This window comes from Scyliorhinus canicula, chromosome 20, assembly GCF_902713615.1.
Source record: "Scyliorhinus canicula chromosome 20, sScyCan1.1, whole genome shotgun sequence".
NCBI lineage: Eukaryota > Metazoa > Chordata > Chondrichthyes > Carcharhiniformes > Scyliorhinidae > Scyliorhinus > Scyliorhinus canicula.
This window is the reverse complement of record NC_052165.1, coordinates 51029402-51048582: the sequence shown is the minus strand read 5'-3', so window position 1 is coordinate 51048582 and position 19181 is coordinate 51029402. Positions and strand designations below refer to the sequence as shown.

General features: G+C 44.6%; 1 protein-coding gene across 3 annotated transcripts in view; it reads left to right on the top strand.

Annotated features, from left to right (window-relative positions):
• The window catches only part of zgc:136858 (uncharacterized protein LOC678543 homolog), a 159847-nt gene that overhangs the window by 41772 nt on the left and 98894 nt on the right, over nt 1-19181 (top strand). For 2 of the 3 annotated variants that reach the window (XM_038780951.1, XM_038780952.1), the window contains exons 5-10: nt 1776-1887; nt 8888-8994; nt 11752-11878; nt 12986-13106; nt 15065-15150; nt 17609-17739. In XM_038780951.1, the coding sequence (XP_038636879.1) occupies nt 1776-1887; nt 8888-8994; nt 11752-11878; nt 12986-13106; nt 15065-15150; nt 17609-17739 (684 nt within the window). The remainder of the gene's footprint in view (nt 1-1775; nt 1888-8887; nt 8995-11751; nt 11879-12985; nt 13107-15064; nt 15151-17608; nt 17740-19181) is intronic. The other variant, XM_038780954.1, reaches the window with a different exon arrangement.

Here is a 19181-nt window from a genome sequence, read left to right as displayed (position 1 = left end):
AAAAACGCATGGTATCACCCCTCACAGGTTCCTCAACAGAAACAGAGGATATGCCTGAGAATATGTTATCATGTCCAGAACTTTGTTATAGAAATGATCTTCCATCAATGTGTGACTTGTTCCACGCATCAATGACATTCTCCTGCCAGGAACCGCAGCTGTTCAGGCCCTCCCACATATCCCAATCTTACCGGAACCAAATTCAGGTTCCACTGTATGTATTCCACTGACACTCGAGGTGTAGTTGACCATCCTTGACTTCCAGCGTGTTTAACCCGTGGTGACGTGCCAGTTACACGCAGCACTCACCACACCAGCAACAAAGCATCAGCAATCTGTGTTTCTTCAACGATGTTAGCAGGTGGCCCATTTGATCAATGTCGCGCACCAGGTCGTGCAGCATCTTTTGCTCCAAACCGGATTGACATCTGGGCTCATACGGCCCCCTGAGCTCGGTGTTCCAGGTTCCAGGTATCTTAGAAAAAAATTGTCCTTCTTTCCGGCTACAGAAAAAGGAGGAAACAGCAACAGCAGCCTCCAGGCATCTGCAGCCACCAGCAGCAGCAAGCACAACCTACAGCTGTGAAGCGCTGACATAACTAACAAGGCCAGTTCCTTATTAGCAATGGTCTTCAGCTGTGCAGCCAGGGGCTGCTCACAGTCAGAAAGAGTTAAAGTGACTGTCACCGTATTACCACAAACAAGGATCTGTTCTGGAAGTGTTTGGTGAGACAGGCAGGCAGCAGCTGAAATAGCCCCTGTTATGGGTACACTATTTGGGATGGCCTGTAAACCTGCAGGGGCAGAGAGCCCCCCCCCCCCCCCCCCCCCCCCAGCACCCCCCCTCCAGCACACCCCCTTCACTCTGGCAACTGGTGCAGCAGCTCCAGTGTCCTTGGGCTGCATGTCCGATTTTGAAAATGGCTACCTCCTCCGATCCCCACAGCAGCCATTGCGCAAGCTTCCTGTTTTTAAATAGGTGTGCTAAAGGGTGTCAGTGTGACCTCCCGCTGAGGAGCCGGTTAGATCCTGGGAGGCCATTAGAGAGGGCCTCCATCTTATTAATGAGATGGAGATTGCCTTAATTGGTGATAATCGCCATGTCTAGACAGGATCCGGAACCCGCCAACATTTGTGAGCCAGTTAGGTTGCAAACCAATCAGCGCCCTGCGCGGAACCCTATTTCGGCCTCTCCCGTGATCTAACCAGCACGCACGGATCCGCGCTGAGCGCAACGTGGCTGTTAAATTTGGATTTTGTTTATTGTCACGCGAGCAGATCAACAGATCATTAAGTGCATGAAAACAAAAGAAAAGAAAAGAAATATATAATAGGGCAACACAAGGTACACAATGTAACTACATAAACACCGGCATCGGGTGAAGCATACAGGGGTGTAGTGTTAATCAGGTCAGTCCATAAGAGGGTCGTTTAGGAGTCTGGTAACAGAGGGGAAGACTTGTGCCCAGTAACTCTGTTTCTCTCGTCATACATTCTGCCAGACCTGCTGAGCCTTTCCTGAATTTTCTGTTTCTATTTCAGATTTCCAGCATCCACGGTATTTTTGCTTTTATAACAATTGACTGAAGTCTGTTTTGTTTGAGACACACGAATAAGATTAACTTTAGTGCAAATTCCAGAATATCTTTCTGCGTGACTTCAGGATTGCAGCTTTGCAAAAATCAGGAGATTTGTATCTTATTTTGTGTGTTTTGAGAAAGTCAGCCAAGTGTCATTGAGACACAATAGTATTGATTTTCTTTGTTTTGTATCAGGGCTTATCTGCTGGTACCACAGTTTCAGCCACTATGATGATAGCGCACAAAGTTGGCATTCCACTGCTTGTAACTGGTGGGATTGGAGGAGTGCATCATGATGGACAAAACAGTAAGAGATTTATGAGACCTACTTCAAATGTCCAAGAGTCAAATTCAGGCACAATCTTGGATACATTTTTAAGCAAATTTACATGATTAGTAAGACCGCCACGTGTTATTTAACATTTAGTTAAATGAGTAGCAGTGATCAGACTCGACCTAAGTCAGGGAAGAAAGAAAATGTTACTATATGTACGAGTATATATAGTATCGTCAGGATGCAAGCAGCAACTCAACCAATGAAAATACTGTTCTGAGTGTTCATTGGTTGCATGTTTGCAAATCATGACACAGCTCACACAAAGAGACCAACTTCAGGGTTAATATTTTGAATCAGATGCATGTTTAATGTCTGCCACTGTTACCATTGTCAATTAATCTTGAGTATCTGTTACCGTTGGCAGTGTTGGTTCAATTTCTGCGACAGTTAATCTTCTTGATGTCTGTTGAGTTTCAGTTACTCTTAACCTTGTCAATCAGATCTATGTTTAAAGTCGTGTTGTGTATGAACAAAGGGTCGATGTATATTTTAAATGGGGAGCCGCTTTACGCTCACTTTCTGAGATCAGTCGCTCTCTGTGAAACTGACTTCGTGATCAATGGTGAGGCTCCGTCCTTCCCCATCAGCCCCAAATCCAGACGTGTTTCCAAGAAATTCCTCATTTCCCCTTCAAACATCTCAGGACTCTGCGATCAAAAGACTCGCACACTGATCTGTAAAGAGATATTAATTTCAAGTTATTTAAATCTGCAAATAACAACAAAAAATAGAAAATATATTTTCATTTACATTATTTTACATTTAATAACACAGATGTGATAATACAGAACAATGAAAGTGATGTTTGAAGAAGTAACTATGGAGAATCTATTGTGAACAAAGCGTGGGTCGCGAAAGGCAGCCATTTTGTACAAAAGGGTCGCTGTAAAAAAAAGTTTGAAAAACATTGTACGATATACTGACACTGGGAAAGGACATTACAGTACAGATACACTGACTGAGGGACAGGTCATTACAGTACAGATACACTGACTGAGGGACAGGTCATTACAGTACAAATACACTGACTGAGGGACAGGTCATTACAGTACAGATACACTGACTGAGGGACAGGTCATTACAGTACAGATACACTGACTGAGGGACAGGTCATTACAGTACAGATACACTGACTGAGGGACAGGTCATTACAGTACAGATACACTGACTGAGGGACAGTTCATTACAGTACAGATACACTGACTGAGGGACAGTTCATTACAGTACAGATACACTGACTGAGGGACAGTTCATTACAGTACAGATAGACTGACACTGGGAAAGGACATTACAGTACAGATACACTGACTGAGGGACAGGTCATTACAGTACAGATACACTGACTGAGGGACAGGTCATTACAGTACAGATACACTGACTGAGGGACAGTTCATTACAGTACAGATACACTGACTGAGGGACAGTTCATTACAGTACAGATACACTGACTGAGGGACAGGGAATTACAGTACAGATACACTGACTGAGGGACAGTACATTACAGTACAGATACACTGACTGAGGGACAGTTCATTACAGTACAGATACACTGACTGAGGGACAGGGCATTACAGTACAGATACACTGACTCTGGGACAGGGCATTACAGTACAGATACACTGACTCCTGGACAGGGAATTACAGTACAGATACGCTGACTCCTGGACAGGGCATTACAGTACAGATACACTGACTCTGGGAGAGGGAATTACAGTACAGATACACTGACTCCTGGACAGGGCATTACAGTACAGATACACCGACTCTCGGATAGGGCATTACAGTACAGATACACCGACTCTCGGATAGGGCATTACAGTACAGATACACTGACTCCGGGACAGGGCATTACAGTACAGATACACTGACTGAGGGACAGGGCATTACAGTACAGATACACTGACTGAGGGACAGGGAATTACAGTACAGATACACTGACTCCTGGACAGGGCATTACAGTACAGATACACTGAGGGACAGGGCATTACAGTACAGATACACTGACTCTGGGACAGGGCATTACAGTACAGATACGCTGACTCCTGGACAGGGCATTACAGCACAGATACACTGACTCCTGGACAGGGTATTACAGTACAGATACACTGACTCCGGGACAGGGCATTACAGTACAGATACGCTGACTCCTGGACAGGGCATTACAGTACAGATACACCGACTGAGGGACAGGTCATTACAGTACAGATACACCGACTCTCTGATAGGGCATTACAGTACAGATACACTGACTCCGGGACAGGGTATTACAGTACAGATACACTGACTGAGGGACAGGTCATTACAGTACAGATACACTGACTCTGGGAGAGGGAATTACAGTACAGATACACTGACTCCTGGATAGGGTATTACAGTACAGATACACTGACTCTGGGAGAGGGAATTACAGTACAGATACACTGACTCCTGGATAGGGTATTACAGTACAGATACACTGACTCTCGGATAGGGCATTACAGTACAGATACACTGACTGAGGGACAGGGCATTACAGTACAGATACACTGACTCCGGGAGAGGGAATTACAGTACAGATACACTGACTCCTGGACAGGGCATTACAGTACAGATACACTGACTCCTGAACAGGGCATTACAGTACAGATACACTGACTCCGGGAGAGGGTATTACAGTACAGATACACTGACCCCTGGACAGGGCATTACAGTACAGATACACTGACTGAGGGACAGGGCATTACGGTACAGATACACTGACTCCGGGAGAGGGTATTACGGTACAGATAAACTGACCCCTGGACAGGGCATTACAGTACAGATACACTGACTCCGGGAGAGGGTATTACGGTACAGATACACTGACTCCGGGACAGGGCATTACAGTACAGATACACTGACTCCGGGACAGGGTATTACAGTACAGATACACTGACTGAGGGACAGGTCATTACAGTACAGATACACTGACTCTGGGAGAGGGAATTACAGTACAGATACACTGACACCTGGATAGGGTATTACAGTACAGATACACTGACTCTGGGAGAGGGAATTACAGTACAGATACACTGACTCTCGGATAGGGCATTACAGTACAGATACACTGACTGAGGGACAGGGCATTACAGTACAGATACACTGACCCCTGGACAGGGTATTACAGTACAGATACACTGACTCCGGGAGGGGGAATTACAGTACAGATACACTGACTCATGGACAGGGCATTACAGTACAGATACACTGACTCCTGGACAGGGCATTACGGTACAGATACACTGACCCCTGGACAGGGCATTACAGTACAGATACACTGACTCCTGGACAGGGCATTACAGTACAGATACACTGACTCCGGGAGAGGGAATTACAGTACAGATACACTGACTCCTGGACAGGGCATTACAGTACAGATACACTGACTCCTGAACAGGGCATTACAGTACAGATACACTGACTCCGGGAGAGGGTATTACAGTACAGATACACTGACCCCTGGACAGGGCATTACAGTACAGATACACTGACTGAGGGACAGGGCATTACGGTACAGATACACTGACTCCGGGAGAGGGTATTACGGTACAGATAAACTGACCCCTGGACAGGGCATTACAGTACAGATACACTGACTCCGGGAGAGGGTATTACGGTACAGATAAACTGTCCCCTGGACAGGGAATTACAGTACAGATAAACTGACTCCTGGACAGGGCATTACAGTACAGATACACTGACTCTGGGAGAGGGAATTACAGTACAGATACACTGACTCCTGGACAGGGCATTACAGTACAGATACACTGACTCCGGGAGAAGGAATTACAGTACAGATACACTGACTCATGGACAGGGCATTACAGTACAGATACACTGACTCATGGACAGGGCATTACAGTACAGATACACTGACCCCTGGACAGGGCATTACGGTACAGATACACTGACTCCTGGACAGGGTATTACAGCACAGATACACTGACCCTCAGACAGGTCATTACAGTACAGATACACTGACTCATGGACAGGGCATTACAGTACAGATACACAGGTCATTACAGTACAGATACACTGACTCTCGGATAGGGCATTACAGTACAGATACACTGACTGAGGGACAGGGCATTACAGTACAGATACACTGACCCCTGGACAGGGTATTACAGTACAGATACACTGACTCCGGGAGAGGGAATTACAGTACAGATACACTGACTCCTGGACAGGGTATTACGGTACAGATACACTGACTGAGGGACAGGTCATTACAGTACAGATACACTGACTCTCGGACAGGGCATTACAGTACAGATACACTGACTCCTGGACAGGGCATTACAGTACAGATACACTGACTCTCGGATAGGGCATTACGGTACAGATACACTGACTCCGGGAGAGGGTATTACAGTACAGATACACTGACTCCTGGACAGGGCATTACAGTACAGATACACTGACTCCGGGAGAGGGAATTACAGTACAGATACACTGACTCCTGGACAGGGCATTACAGTACAGATACACTGACTCCTGGACAGGGCATTACGGTACAGATACACTGACTCCTGGATAGGGCATTACGGTACAGATACACAGAGCATTACAATGCAGATACACTGACTCCTGGACAGGGCATTACGGTACAGATACACTGACCCCTGGACAGGGTATTACAGTACAGATACGCTGACTCCGGGAGAGGGTATTACAGTACAGATACACTGACTCCTGGACAGGGTATTACAGTACAGATACACTGACCCCTGGACAGGGTATTACAGTACAGATACACTGACCCCTGGACAGGGCATTACAGTACAGATACACTGACTCCGGGAGAAGGAATTACAATACAGATACACTGACTCCGGGAGAGGGCTCTGTCGTACAGATGCACTGATTATGGGAGAGGTCATTACAGTACAAAGAACAAAAGAACAAAGAAAATTACAGCACAGGAACAGGCCCTTCGGCCCTCCCAGCCTGCGCCGATCCAGATCCTTTATCTAAACCTGTCTCCTATTTTCCAAGGTCTACTTCCCTCTGTTCCCGCCCATTCATATACCTGTCTAGATGCTTCTTAAATGATGCTATCGTGCCCGCCTCTACCACCTCCGCTGGTAAAGCGTTCCAGGCACCCACCACCCTCTGCGTAAAAAACTTTCCACGCACATCTCCCTTAAACTTTCCCCCTCTCACCTTGAAATCGTGACCCCTTGTAACTGACACCCCCACTCTTGGGAAAAGCTTGTTGCTGTCCACCCTGTCCATACCTCTCATAATTTTGTAGACCTCAATCAGGTTCCCCCTCAACCTCCGTCTTTCCAACGAAAACAATCCTAATCTACTCAACCTTTCTTCATAGCTAGCACCCTCCATACCAGGCAACATCCTGGTGAACCTCCTCTGCACCCTCTCCAAGGCATCCACATCCTTCTGGTAATGTGGCGGCCAGAACTGCACGCAGTTTTCCAAATGTGGCCGAACCAAAGTCTTATACAACTGTAACATGACCTGCCAACTCTTGTACTCAATACCCCGTCCGATGAAGGGAAGCATGCTGTATGCCTTCTTGACCACTCTATCAACCTGCGTTGCCACCTTCAGGGTACAATGGACCTGAACTCCCAGATCTCTCTGCACATCAATTTTCCTCAAGACCCTTCCATTGACCATATAGTCCGCTCTTGAATTTGATCTTCCAAAATGCATCACCTCGCATTTGCCTGGATTGAACTCCATCTGCCATTTCTCTGCCCAACTCTCCAATCTATCTATATTTTGTTGTATTCTCTGACAGTCCTCCTCGCTATCTGCAACTCCATAAATCTTAGTATCATCTGCAAATTTGCCAATCAGACCACCTATACCTTCCTCCAGGTCATTTATGTAGATCACAAACAACAGTGGTCTGAGCACGGATCCCTGTGGAACACCACTAGTCACCCTTCTCCATTTTGAGACACTCCCTTCCACCACTATTCTCTGTCTCCTGTTGCCCAGCCAGTTCTTTATCCATCTAGCTAGTACACCCTGAACCCCATACGACTTCACTTTTTCCATCAACCTGCCATGGGAAACCTTATCAAACGCCTTACTAAAGTCCATGTATACGACATCTACAGCCCTTCCCTCATCAATTAACTTTGTCACTTCCTCAAAGAATTCTATTAGGTTTGTAAGACATGACCTTCCCTGCACAAAACCATGCTGCCTATCACTGATAAGTCTATTTTCTTCCAGATGTGAATAGATCCTATCCCTCAGTATCTTCTCCAACAGTTTGCCTACCACTGACGTCAAGCTCACAGGTCTATAAACATCTAGTACAGATGTGCTGATTCCAGGAGAGGGCAGTACAGACCAGAAATACTCAATCCAGGAGAGCACATTCCTGTCTGTATGCACTTAATCCAGGAGGGGGTGATACAATTCAGAAACACTGTTTTAGGAAGGGCGTAACATGACAAATACATTCATTCTGGGAGAGAGAGTTCTCCAATGGAAATGTTCAATCTGGACAGGTTATTATGGCACAGATATGTTCACTCCTGGAGACCATTAAATATAGGAACACAGCAAGGAAAGGAAGATATAGGGATATGGAAATGGAGTTGGGACATGGGATTATGATAACTGCTCATGTGGGGAACAAGCACCAAGGTGGACTGATTGAGCTGAATGCTTGTTCTGTAGTAGTTTATAATTTTGTGTCATGACTGATAATTGAGCTGAAAAATACTACCCATTGATCATTTGAGGTATAACTACAATTCTAGAAACATTTTGTGAACAGTTACACAATCTGCATCTTTTTGCCATCATTTTGGGGAGTTTCAATACATAATTAAGTGGACAATGTGTGTTAAATTCATTTTACATTACTACATCTTACTAGGAATTGTTCCATGGAATATCCCACAAGACTGGTGTCAGAGTAACTCCTGTGAGCCTAACAGATGATACCGTTATTTTACTTTTCCAGCATTAGATATAAGCACAGATCTGACTGAACTGGGACGTAATCCTGTTACTGTGATCTCGGCAGGAGTCAAATCCATCCTGGATATAGGACGAACACTGGAATACTTGGTAAAGTGGCTCATAGATTGTCATTTATAAAGAAATATCGTAACTGATTTTGAATTCAGACTAGTCTGGCAGATGAAACTCTTTTCCATTCTTTACGCAATAAGTTTGAATCAATCTCGTAACGGTTCAGATCAGTAGCGATTAGGGAAAGGCGGGTAAGGCACCAGGGCTGGATGGTTTTGTGGTACTGTTTCACAAAATGGTTATGGATACGTTGGCACCGCTGTTGGTGGAGATGTTTCAGGATGCTGTGGCTAAGGGGACACTGCCAGAGACAATGGGTCAGGCATCCATTTCATTGCTGCTTTAGAAGGACAAGGACCTGGTGGAGTGTGGGTCGTACAGGCTAATATCTCTGTTGAATGTGGATGCTAAGATATTGGCAAAGGTGCTGCCACATAGGTTGGAGGAGTGCCTCCCGAAGGTGTTTGGGGAGGATCAGACTTCGTCGTAAAGGCCAGACAGTTGTCATCGAACCTGCTGTGTCTGGTGAATGTGGTGCTTTCTCTGGCAGAAGGGAGGGAGTTAGAGGTGGGTGGCACTGGATGGGGAGAAGGCGTGGAGAGGAGCTAGTTTGTGGTGTTGGAAAGGTTTGGGATTGGGCCTAAATATGTGGCATGGGTGAAGTTGTTGTATAATGATCCAATGACATTGACAAAAGGGTACTTTACATTGCATAGGGGAACGAGGCAGGCATGCCCTATGTCCCCCCTTCTGTTTGCGCTGGTTATAATGCTGAGGTGCTCGGGTAAAAGGAGGGGGATAGTGAGGAAGGTGGAGCCCCTGTATGCTGATGATTTTTTGCTGTATATCTCTAACCCTGGATCTTTAGTGGGGGATATAATGGGACTGCTTAGGAGATTTGGGGCTTTTTCAGGCTATAAGTTAAATTCGGGGAAAAGTGGGTGTTTTGTCTTCTCCCGGGGTGGGATTTGGGGTGGGGGTTGCCATTTTGGGTGGCAACAACCCACTTTAGGTATTTGGGAGTGCAGGTGGCTCGGGATTGGACCCGACTTCGTAAACTAAACATTATAAGTCTGGTGGGAAGGATTAAGACAGATCTATCGATCCCCTATTGTTGGCATTTGGGTGCAGTGGTTAAGATGAACCTTTTGCCCCGCTTCTTATTTTCAATTCAGTGCAGTGATTGATAGGGTTGTGAAGAAGGCCTATGGTGTGTTGGCCTTTATTGGTAGAGGGATTGAGTTCCGGAGCCATGAGGTCATGATGCAGCTGTACCAAACTCTGGTACGGCCGCATTTGGAGTATTGCGTACAGTTCTGGTCGCCTCATTATAGGAAGGACGTGGAAGCTTTGGAACGGGTGCAGAGGAGATTTACCAGGATGTTGCCTGGTATGGAGGGAAAATCTTATGAGGAAAGGCTGATGGACTTGAGGTTGTTTTCGTTAGAGAGAAGAAGGTTAAGAGGTGACTTAATAGAGGCATACAAAATGATCAGAGGGTTAGATAGGGTGGACAGCGAGAGCCTTCTCCCGCGGATGGAGGTGGCTAGCACGAGGGGACATAGCCTTAAATTGAGGGGTAATAGATATAGGACAGAGGTCAGAGGTGGGTTTTTTACGCAAAGAGTGGTGAGGCCATGGAATGCCCTACCTGCAACAGTAGTGAACTCGCCAACATTGAGGGCATTTAAAAATTTATTGGATAAGCATATGGATGATAAGGGCATAGTGTAGGTTAGATGGCCTTTAGTTTTTTTTTTCCATGTCGGTGCAACATCGAGGGCCGAAGGGCCTGTACTGCGCTGTATCGTTCTATGTTCTATGTTCTATGGTCATTTTGCCCGAATTGCTTTTTACGGGGATGGATCCGTTTGTTTCATCGTTTGTGTGGACAGGTAATGTGGCAAGGATATGGGAGACTTCAGAGAGGGCAACAGTTGGGGGGCTTGACCTTTCTGAACATGTTAATGCTCTCATTGGGCGGTGAACACTGAGAAGTTGCCAGGTTGGAGCAGGGAGACTGAAGCTTTGTGGGTGAAGATGAAGGAAGGCTCTTGTAAGGGGTCACGGTTGCGGGCGCTGGCAACGGCGCTGCTCCCTGGTTTGCTCCAAGGACGATCTCGGGGTGGTGGCCGCGCTGAAAATATGGAGCCAATTTTGGCAGGACTTTAAGTTGTGGGTGGGGGTCAAAGCTGATGCCGATCCGAGGGAACCCTGGGTTTGAGCCAGGGAGGATGGATTCGAGGTTTCGGGGATGGGAGGAACGAGGGGTGATGGAGATGTTTTTGGAAGGACGGTTCGCAGGTTTGGAGGAGTTGGGGAGACATTTGGGGTCCTGCTTGGGGAGGGTTTCATGTACATGCAGCTGTGGGATTTTGCAAAAAAAAAGGTTTTTCTGATTTTTCGGGTGGCACCCCCTCCTCGTTGCTGGAGGGGATGTTGTCAGTGATTGGGTTGGAGGGGTGGGTGGGGGGGGGATGTCGACGATCTCTGGGAGGGTTTTGAAGGAGGATATAGCATCCCTAGAAGGGGTGAAGGCCAAGTGGGAGGAGCTGAAGATGGCGCTGAAGGAGGGGTTGTGGTGTGAGATGCTGCGGAGGGCGAATGCCTCAACCTCATGTGCGAGGCTGGGGTTGATACAGCTAAAGATAGTACACAGAGAGCACCTGACGAAGTCGAGGATCAGCCAGTTGTTTGAGGTGGTGGTGAACATTTGGAGTGGCGCAAGATGAAAGTAAAGTTTCAGCAAGGTTCTGTAATTCTGTATAATCTTCTCTGCTTTTGTTGCTTTAGGAGACACATGGGGTATGTGTGGCAACATTTGGAAAATCACGTGACTTCCCAGCATTCTTTCTTCCAAAAAGTGGTTTTCAATCTGCTTACAATGTCACTGATGAAGAAGAAGCAGCCCAACTTATCGGTAGGTTATGGTTTCTTCATTTTCCCAGGAATTTCAGCATCATATATAATGCATTGTAAATGGTTCGTGAAAATCTGCATCACATCCACTGGTTTCAGAGCTCCATGTAGAGGAGGTCAAAACATTGACACGTGATTATGGCAGTGACAACAACTGTTCCAATTTGTTGATTTAGATCACAGTTGATTAATCCCTCCGGTAAGTGCAAAGCCGTGTGTCAGAATGAACTATGTAATCTGGGAAAATCCCCCCCCCCCCAGCCAGTTGCTGTTGAGTTAACTTTCCGAATCGGCCATAAATTGGCTGAGGGAAAGAGGATAAAGTCATGGATTCCATTCCGGATCTGTGCAGTTAATTTCACAAATTAAAAATTGCCACTTGGGTGAAGTAGCATAAGACGGTGAACCAGAGGCAGTGCCTTCAGGAGAAGAGGAGGGAAAAGGTAAGAGAAATTCCTTCCTTTAGCAAATTTAATGATAACAGTGCACTTACCAAGGGAATAGTTGTTTTGTGTTTGCTTCGGCTCTTCAACATCGATGGAGAAATGTCTGATTTCAGCCCAAGCTTTCTTGAGTGTAAAGGCACTGCATATGGTTCAGTGATGAGCAGGATGTATATCATCTCAAAGGCTGGACAACTCCATTTACAGGTAGAACAAGGTGTGAGTAAATAACCAGCAGGGTATAGTGTCTGGAATGACCAGTGACCGTGTCAGGGACCATTGGGTTTGAGCTGTCTTTGAGTTTGTTGAAATTCAAGTAAATTTGACATATCCATTGCTACCTTAAGATGATAGGTTTGTAGTGGTTTACAGCAATTGTATCAAATCTGCTTTCAAATAAGAAATTGAAAGAAAATATTCACCCAAGAGCCACCAGTAATGCAAACAAATGGAATAATTTAAAACCTGATTTGAATGTTCAAATGGCCAATTTATGTATATCAGGGATTTTATAGCATTTTAAGAGCCAGTCATAGCTTCCCTGCATAGCTTTCCTTTCCTAATGCAGGACTGACAGCTCTAATCTACTGGGGGCTCTAAACTACTGGGGGAACTACACGTGATTGGACAATAAAGTGAAAGTATTTGTTATTTAATTTCAATAGCCAATGCACATAAATTTGGCCAGGACAGCGGTGTGCTGATAGCTGTACCTATTCCAGAGGAGCAGGCAGCATCAGGTCTGGTTATTGATGATGCAATCCAGCAGGCTGTGGAAGAAGCAAGGTAAGAAGCACAAACAAAATCTTGGGAAGTAATTTAGTGACTAATGATATTTTGGGGGTGAATTTCCATGGAGATTTCCCTCACCAGTCTGCATTAGGATTACCATGGAAAGAGCTGAAAACTGGTGTTAACAGTGTTTCACCCGTTTATCATTTATACAGCTTTTCTGCTAAAGTTACAGCAGACAATCACAAAATTCATCACCCAAGTCTCACGTTTGTGCACTTTGTCTGGTTTTGTTGATGATAGAATCCCCACAGTGCAGAAGGAGGTCATTCAGCCCATTGAGTCTGCACTGACTCTCTGAAAGAGAATGCCACCAAGCCCATTCCCCCACCCTATCATATGACCCTTTAACCTAACCTGCACACCTTTGGACACCAAGGGCAATTTAGCGTGGCTAATCCACCTAACCTTGCACATCTTTGGACTGTGGGAGGAAACCGGAGCACCCGGAGGAAACCCACGCAGATACGGGGAGAATGTGCAAACTCCACACAGATGATCACCCAAGGCTGGAATTGAACCCAGTCTCTGGCCCTGTGAGGCAGCAGTGCTAACCACTGTGCCACCGTGCCGTCCACAAAAGAAGATGCCCTGCATTGGCCGGGAATCAAATCTGGGCCTCCTGCATGGCAGGCGAGAATCCTACCACTGAACTATCAATGATAATCAACAAACAAAATGTAGACTAGACATGTTTGGGTGCGGGTCTCGCAGAGAGTCATGATTTAACCTCGATCTGGGAGTCAGCAGTTAATTTGTTTGAGTTATGAGTCTGCCTGTTCTTAACCAAAGTCATTTGAAATGCTTCATCTCTTAGCATCTTCACTCATGAGAAATACAATGAGTTGTACCAGTTGCATATTCATCATTGTACAAGTTGCATATTCAGTCTTGCATTCTAAAGTGGAAACTCTCCAGCCACTGAACTTGTACAGACAGTGCAATCATAGGCTAGAACATGAAAAGGTCCTGGTGGAAACATTCAGCAGGTCAGATAAGGTCCAAACTACAGCATCTGTTTGATGATGAAACTGCTTTCCTGATCTACTTTGTCTCATTACTTTCAATACAGACATCATTGATAACAACTTCAGAAAGAACTCCTGTTATGTAAGCTAAATCATAGAATATGATTCCATATCACTATAGGATTCTTTAGTATTGATTTCACAATTTTGATTAGAGCTTAGGCACCAAGCCTCACAATTTCAACCTGACTATAGTAAATAGTGGTTTACTCAAAGCTCTTGCATCAATTCTACCTTTGATCTCTAAATTTTATGCATACTAGCACCACATTGAAAATGTAGACTTCAGATAACATGAAGTCGAGAAGATATTTTTCTGTTCACTTTAGTCTCTCCCAGCGATTCTGTTCTCATGGTTATATAGTCTACTTAAGTTTTCAATCACATTATTACCATAAACAGTGACTAAATCAACATGTCCCAGACCCTTAAGGTGTGGATGAATGGCCTTCCTTCAACCAGACTTACTTAATGCATCCCCATCAGCACGACTGAAAGCTGTTTAATCTCATTGTGTGTTCATCACAAACAATGAGATACATGGACAATGTGAACTCACATTCACACACTCCTTAGAGTCAGAAAGCTGCCTCTCAAAACCTGGGCAATAGTTGAGTGCTACATTTGTTCATATCACTTATTAATTGGCTTGTTCTGTATGAATGTTGTCAGCTTGCAGGTTCAGAAAAGCCTGTTCATCTCATGAGAAGGATGATTCTTCAATCAGGACAGTAATATCTGTCAGTTTCAGCAACTTGAGATATATGCTAATCTAAGGGAGCATGAGTGAAACTTTTATATTTGCCCCCTGAGGCTCCCCAGGGTCTACACATGTTGTGGCTATGAAAGCAAAGAGTTTGGACATTTCTAATCAAGAGAGGAGACGGGACATGGCTATGACTTTTCCTGTTTCTCCCCCATCAGGAACAAAGGTATCCTGGGCAAGGATGTTACTCCCTTCATTCTGGACAGAGTTTATGAGCTCACCAAAGGAATTTCTTTGACTGCCAGTATCCTTCATATTTTGAACCATTTTTGAACCTGCGGCTTGTCTTTAACTCGATTCATTTCATATGGCGAGGAACAGGAGAACTATGTCGGTCCAGATATAAAAATTGAAGACTTTGCATAGTTAAGAGCAATGCTAGGCTATTGTGGTCATCCCTGTCAAGGTAGTCACTCAAGAGGAACACAGGTGGTGTCAGAGACCCGCATTGCTTGAAGTATAAGTATATTTGGAATAGTTACATGTATTAGTGAAAAAATGAATTCTCACTTGCTGATACTGCCATAATAGAAGCATTTTTAGCCTCAGTAGTTACGGTTGAGGTATGAGATTGACTTATCAGAAGCTAACTTTATAGTCTGACAGCCACTCCAATTACTGAGGAATCACATATGGGCCTGATCTGGTATGTCTTTATATTGTGCCGGATGGGTGGGGTTTTGGATTTGGTGGAAGAAACGACAGAGACTGGGGGTGATTCAGACTATTGTTTTTGTCAATAACACAAAAATGTTAACGTATATCCCTTAGTATTTAAACCAATCATAAAAGTGACAAATTTTCCTGCATTGACTGTGTCAATCTCTTTCAGTATTGCAAACTTCAACTACATCACATCAAAGGCAAGTCCTCTGTCTTTGCTTGGTGATTAAATTATCGCTATCCTGAATTAGGTTTTCTGGTAAATAAATCCCTATCATGACACTTAATTTGACATTGTATTTCATCAGTGTTATCTTTTAATCATTATGGATTGGTTCTGAAACAAGGTCTCATTGGTGAAAGGAGAGTGTGCTTAACTACTGCACCCTCTGCATCTTCCTAGATCCCCACTAACATGCACCCTTATTTCTTTTGCCTGTTCCAAGTTACTATTCTCAAAAATATAGCCCAGCTAAGAGTCAATACCACGTTTCTGCTCTTTACAAGGGAGGTCAATCATTTTATAAAAATAAATTTAGGGTGCCCAATTCATTTTTTCCAATTAAGGGGCAGTTTAGCATGGCCACTCCACCTAGCCTGCACATCTTTGGGTTGTGAGGGGGAAACCCACGCAAACGCAGGGAGAATGCGCAAACTCCACACGGACAGTGACCCAGATCTGGGATCAAACCTGGGACCTCGGTGCTGTGAGGCAACAGTGCTAACCCACTGCGCCACCGTGCTGCCCCTAGGGAGGCCAGTCATATCAGGGAAGAAGGCAAAGAAATGTTGTGTGGTTGCCCAAATTCCTGGTTAGCCTGAAGCTGTTAGCCACTGAACCAAACATGGACTGGTATAATTTTCAAAGGCTGAAACTTAAAGCTGTTAATCCTCTATAACACAATGGTGATGGTGCATTCAGAACCCTGTCTGCAGTTTGACAACCAATCTTCAAAGGTACATCAAACAAGCTACAAAGTTGACTTTAAATTATGATTGTACATCAAATGAACCAAGTTTACCTTCATTAGAAGAAATCAGGGAGAATAATTTGCTACAATTCTTTGAAATGATGAAAGACATAGTTAATGAGGTCACAGACACAAAATTAACAAGCGAGTATTAATAAATGAATATCAGAGGCAGAGAAAACAATGGCTGGAAAGTAGGTAACAAAGAAGTCGTTCAGTGACTCTTGGTACTTTTTCAATGTGAGGAGTCTAGTGAATAAAACATTTGAGCTGTGGACACAGAGACGCTTGGAAGTATGAAACGGCTACTACGTAAACTTCCTTAAAAAAGATTGAAAATGGCAGCTCAATATTTCTTGTTTCCAGGCAGGACAGAAGGAGGATAAGAAAGGGTGGGGGAGTGGGACGCGGTATTTAAAGAAACAGTCCCACCTGAGAGGAAGAATGATACGCTAGAAGGAGCAAGAAATGAGGCCATGTGGATTGGACTGGGAGTAAGAAAGGGCAATCACCCTGGAGGGCAATTACAGTGTTTAACATGTTCAAACAGTGTTTTATTTTCCCTTCACAGAGTGATGGCTTTTTGAGCACGTAGCCTTCCCGCAAAATCAGTTTGTGTTGTGCTGATTAAGTTCAATGTAAATTCATGAACTTCTGTCTGTTCTCCCTTTAGTAATCTTCATTCCCATTCACAAACAAATACTTCATGGAAAGTGTGGTTTCTCTATTCCCGGGAAAAAAAACTTGTTTACTGTTTTTTCGTTCTGGGTTGTCAGGGAGATAGTTGAGCCTCCAGTGGAGTGTAAATGATCGAAGAGTTGGAAGTGTGGTCTGTGAGAGATTGAATCAGTATTGTGAAGTTTTCTTTGATTATGGAGTGAGGGGAGAATTCCACCAACTATATTGGGTATTTTTCATCGATTCCCTCAGCTCCCGATGAATATTGACTTGGATGGAGTTATGATAGAAAATTGCAGGGATTTGTTGAGTTGAGCCACACTTCTAGCAATTTACCAGACGGGTAACAGCAAGCACTTTATTCACCTTTACTCTTTAACACTGAAAAAGACATTGCCCTCATCAAAAACAATGCAAAGGTGGGCAGCCGCATAGCATGTGCCCTCACCAAGCAGAGTTACCACAAGTACAGCACCCTGTCACAACCACCGAGGGAAAAGCTTGGTGCCCACGAAAAGCTGGTAAGTTACAGTTCTATTGTGTCATTTCCTCCTAACTCTGCACTACCCCTTGGAAAGAACACCCTACTTAAGCGCACACCTCCACCCTATCCCTGTAACCCAGCAACCCCACCTAACCTTTTTGGACACTTAAGGGCAATTTAGCATGGCCAAGCCACCTAACCTGCACACCTTTGGACTGTGGGAGGAAACCGGAGCACCCGGAGGAAACCCACACAGACACGGGGAGAACGTGCAGACTCCGCACAGACAGTGACCCAAGCCAGGAATCGAACCTGGGACCCTGGAGCTGTGAAACAACTGTGCTAACCACTGTGCTACCGTTCCGCCCCATGCAGAGTGCGTAGAGCACTTCTAAGCAGCCCGGTGGTAGGACTTTGTAGCTGACAGTTATAAAAAGAACATATTTAGGAGCTTGTTCAAGGCACTAAATCATCCTGGATTCAAAAGACCAGTTTAATGCTCTAACATGCAGCATTTAAATTCCTGAAATATGCTACAGTCTGATAATATATTTGCATTTCTCATTTAGTCTCTGATGTGATAGAGAAACACGACCCACTCTCACAAGTTAATGCTTGTGGAAAGGGGATTAAATGTTTTTGCAGAGGAATTAGAAAGAAAATTCTTAAAATGTTGAGTTTCTCACACGGTTAGTTCTGCTGATATAATGCTATTCACTCTCACTGCAACAATCAGTTTAATGTTAAATAAAATATCAGAAACAATGGAATGTACGAACAAGGAATAGGAGCAGGCCATTTGGCCCCTCGAGCTGCTCCGCCAGCTGATAGTAACCTCAATTCTGCACTTCATCTACACTCGATAACCTACCAGCTGTGATGATATGCATCACTGTAGATACACAAGGGGTTAATGTAAGTACACGTAGACTAGCTAGACACTAGAAGGAGCACCAGAGACATGACACACAGACACTCAACCAATAGGTCAGTAAAACAGGACACGACCAATGGGCATTCACGATACACACAGAGGTGACATTACCACAGGGGGGCATTACACCAACCCATATATAAAGGACACAGCATACATGATCTGGCTCTTTCCAGTGGAGACACTCAGTGAGTACAGACACAGGGTTGATTCAATATCACACCCACCTCGTGGATTGTAGCAGACTGGTTTGTCAGTCTGAGTAGCTATAGAAGGATTAACAATAGTGGCGAACCCGAGTAGGAGAATTGTAAATAGTTTAATAAACATGTTGAAGTTATCTCCACGTCTGAACCTTCCTTTGTCAGAGTGAACATCAAGGAAGCCGCTTATGCTACGCCAAGAGCATAACAAGACATCAGCCATTTACTTACCAAGAATCAATCCACCTCTGCCTTCAAAATAGAGAAAATGCAACTCTTTTTGAACTGACACCTGACAGTAATTGCACCTAACCGGATTGTTTGTGCCTGAGAGTCTATTCC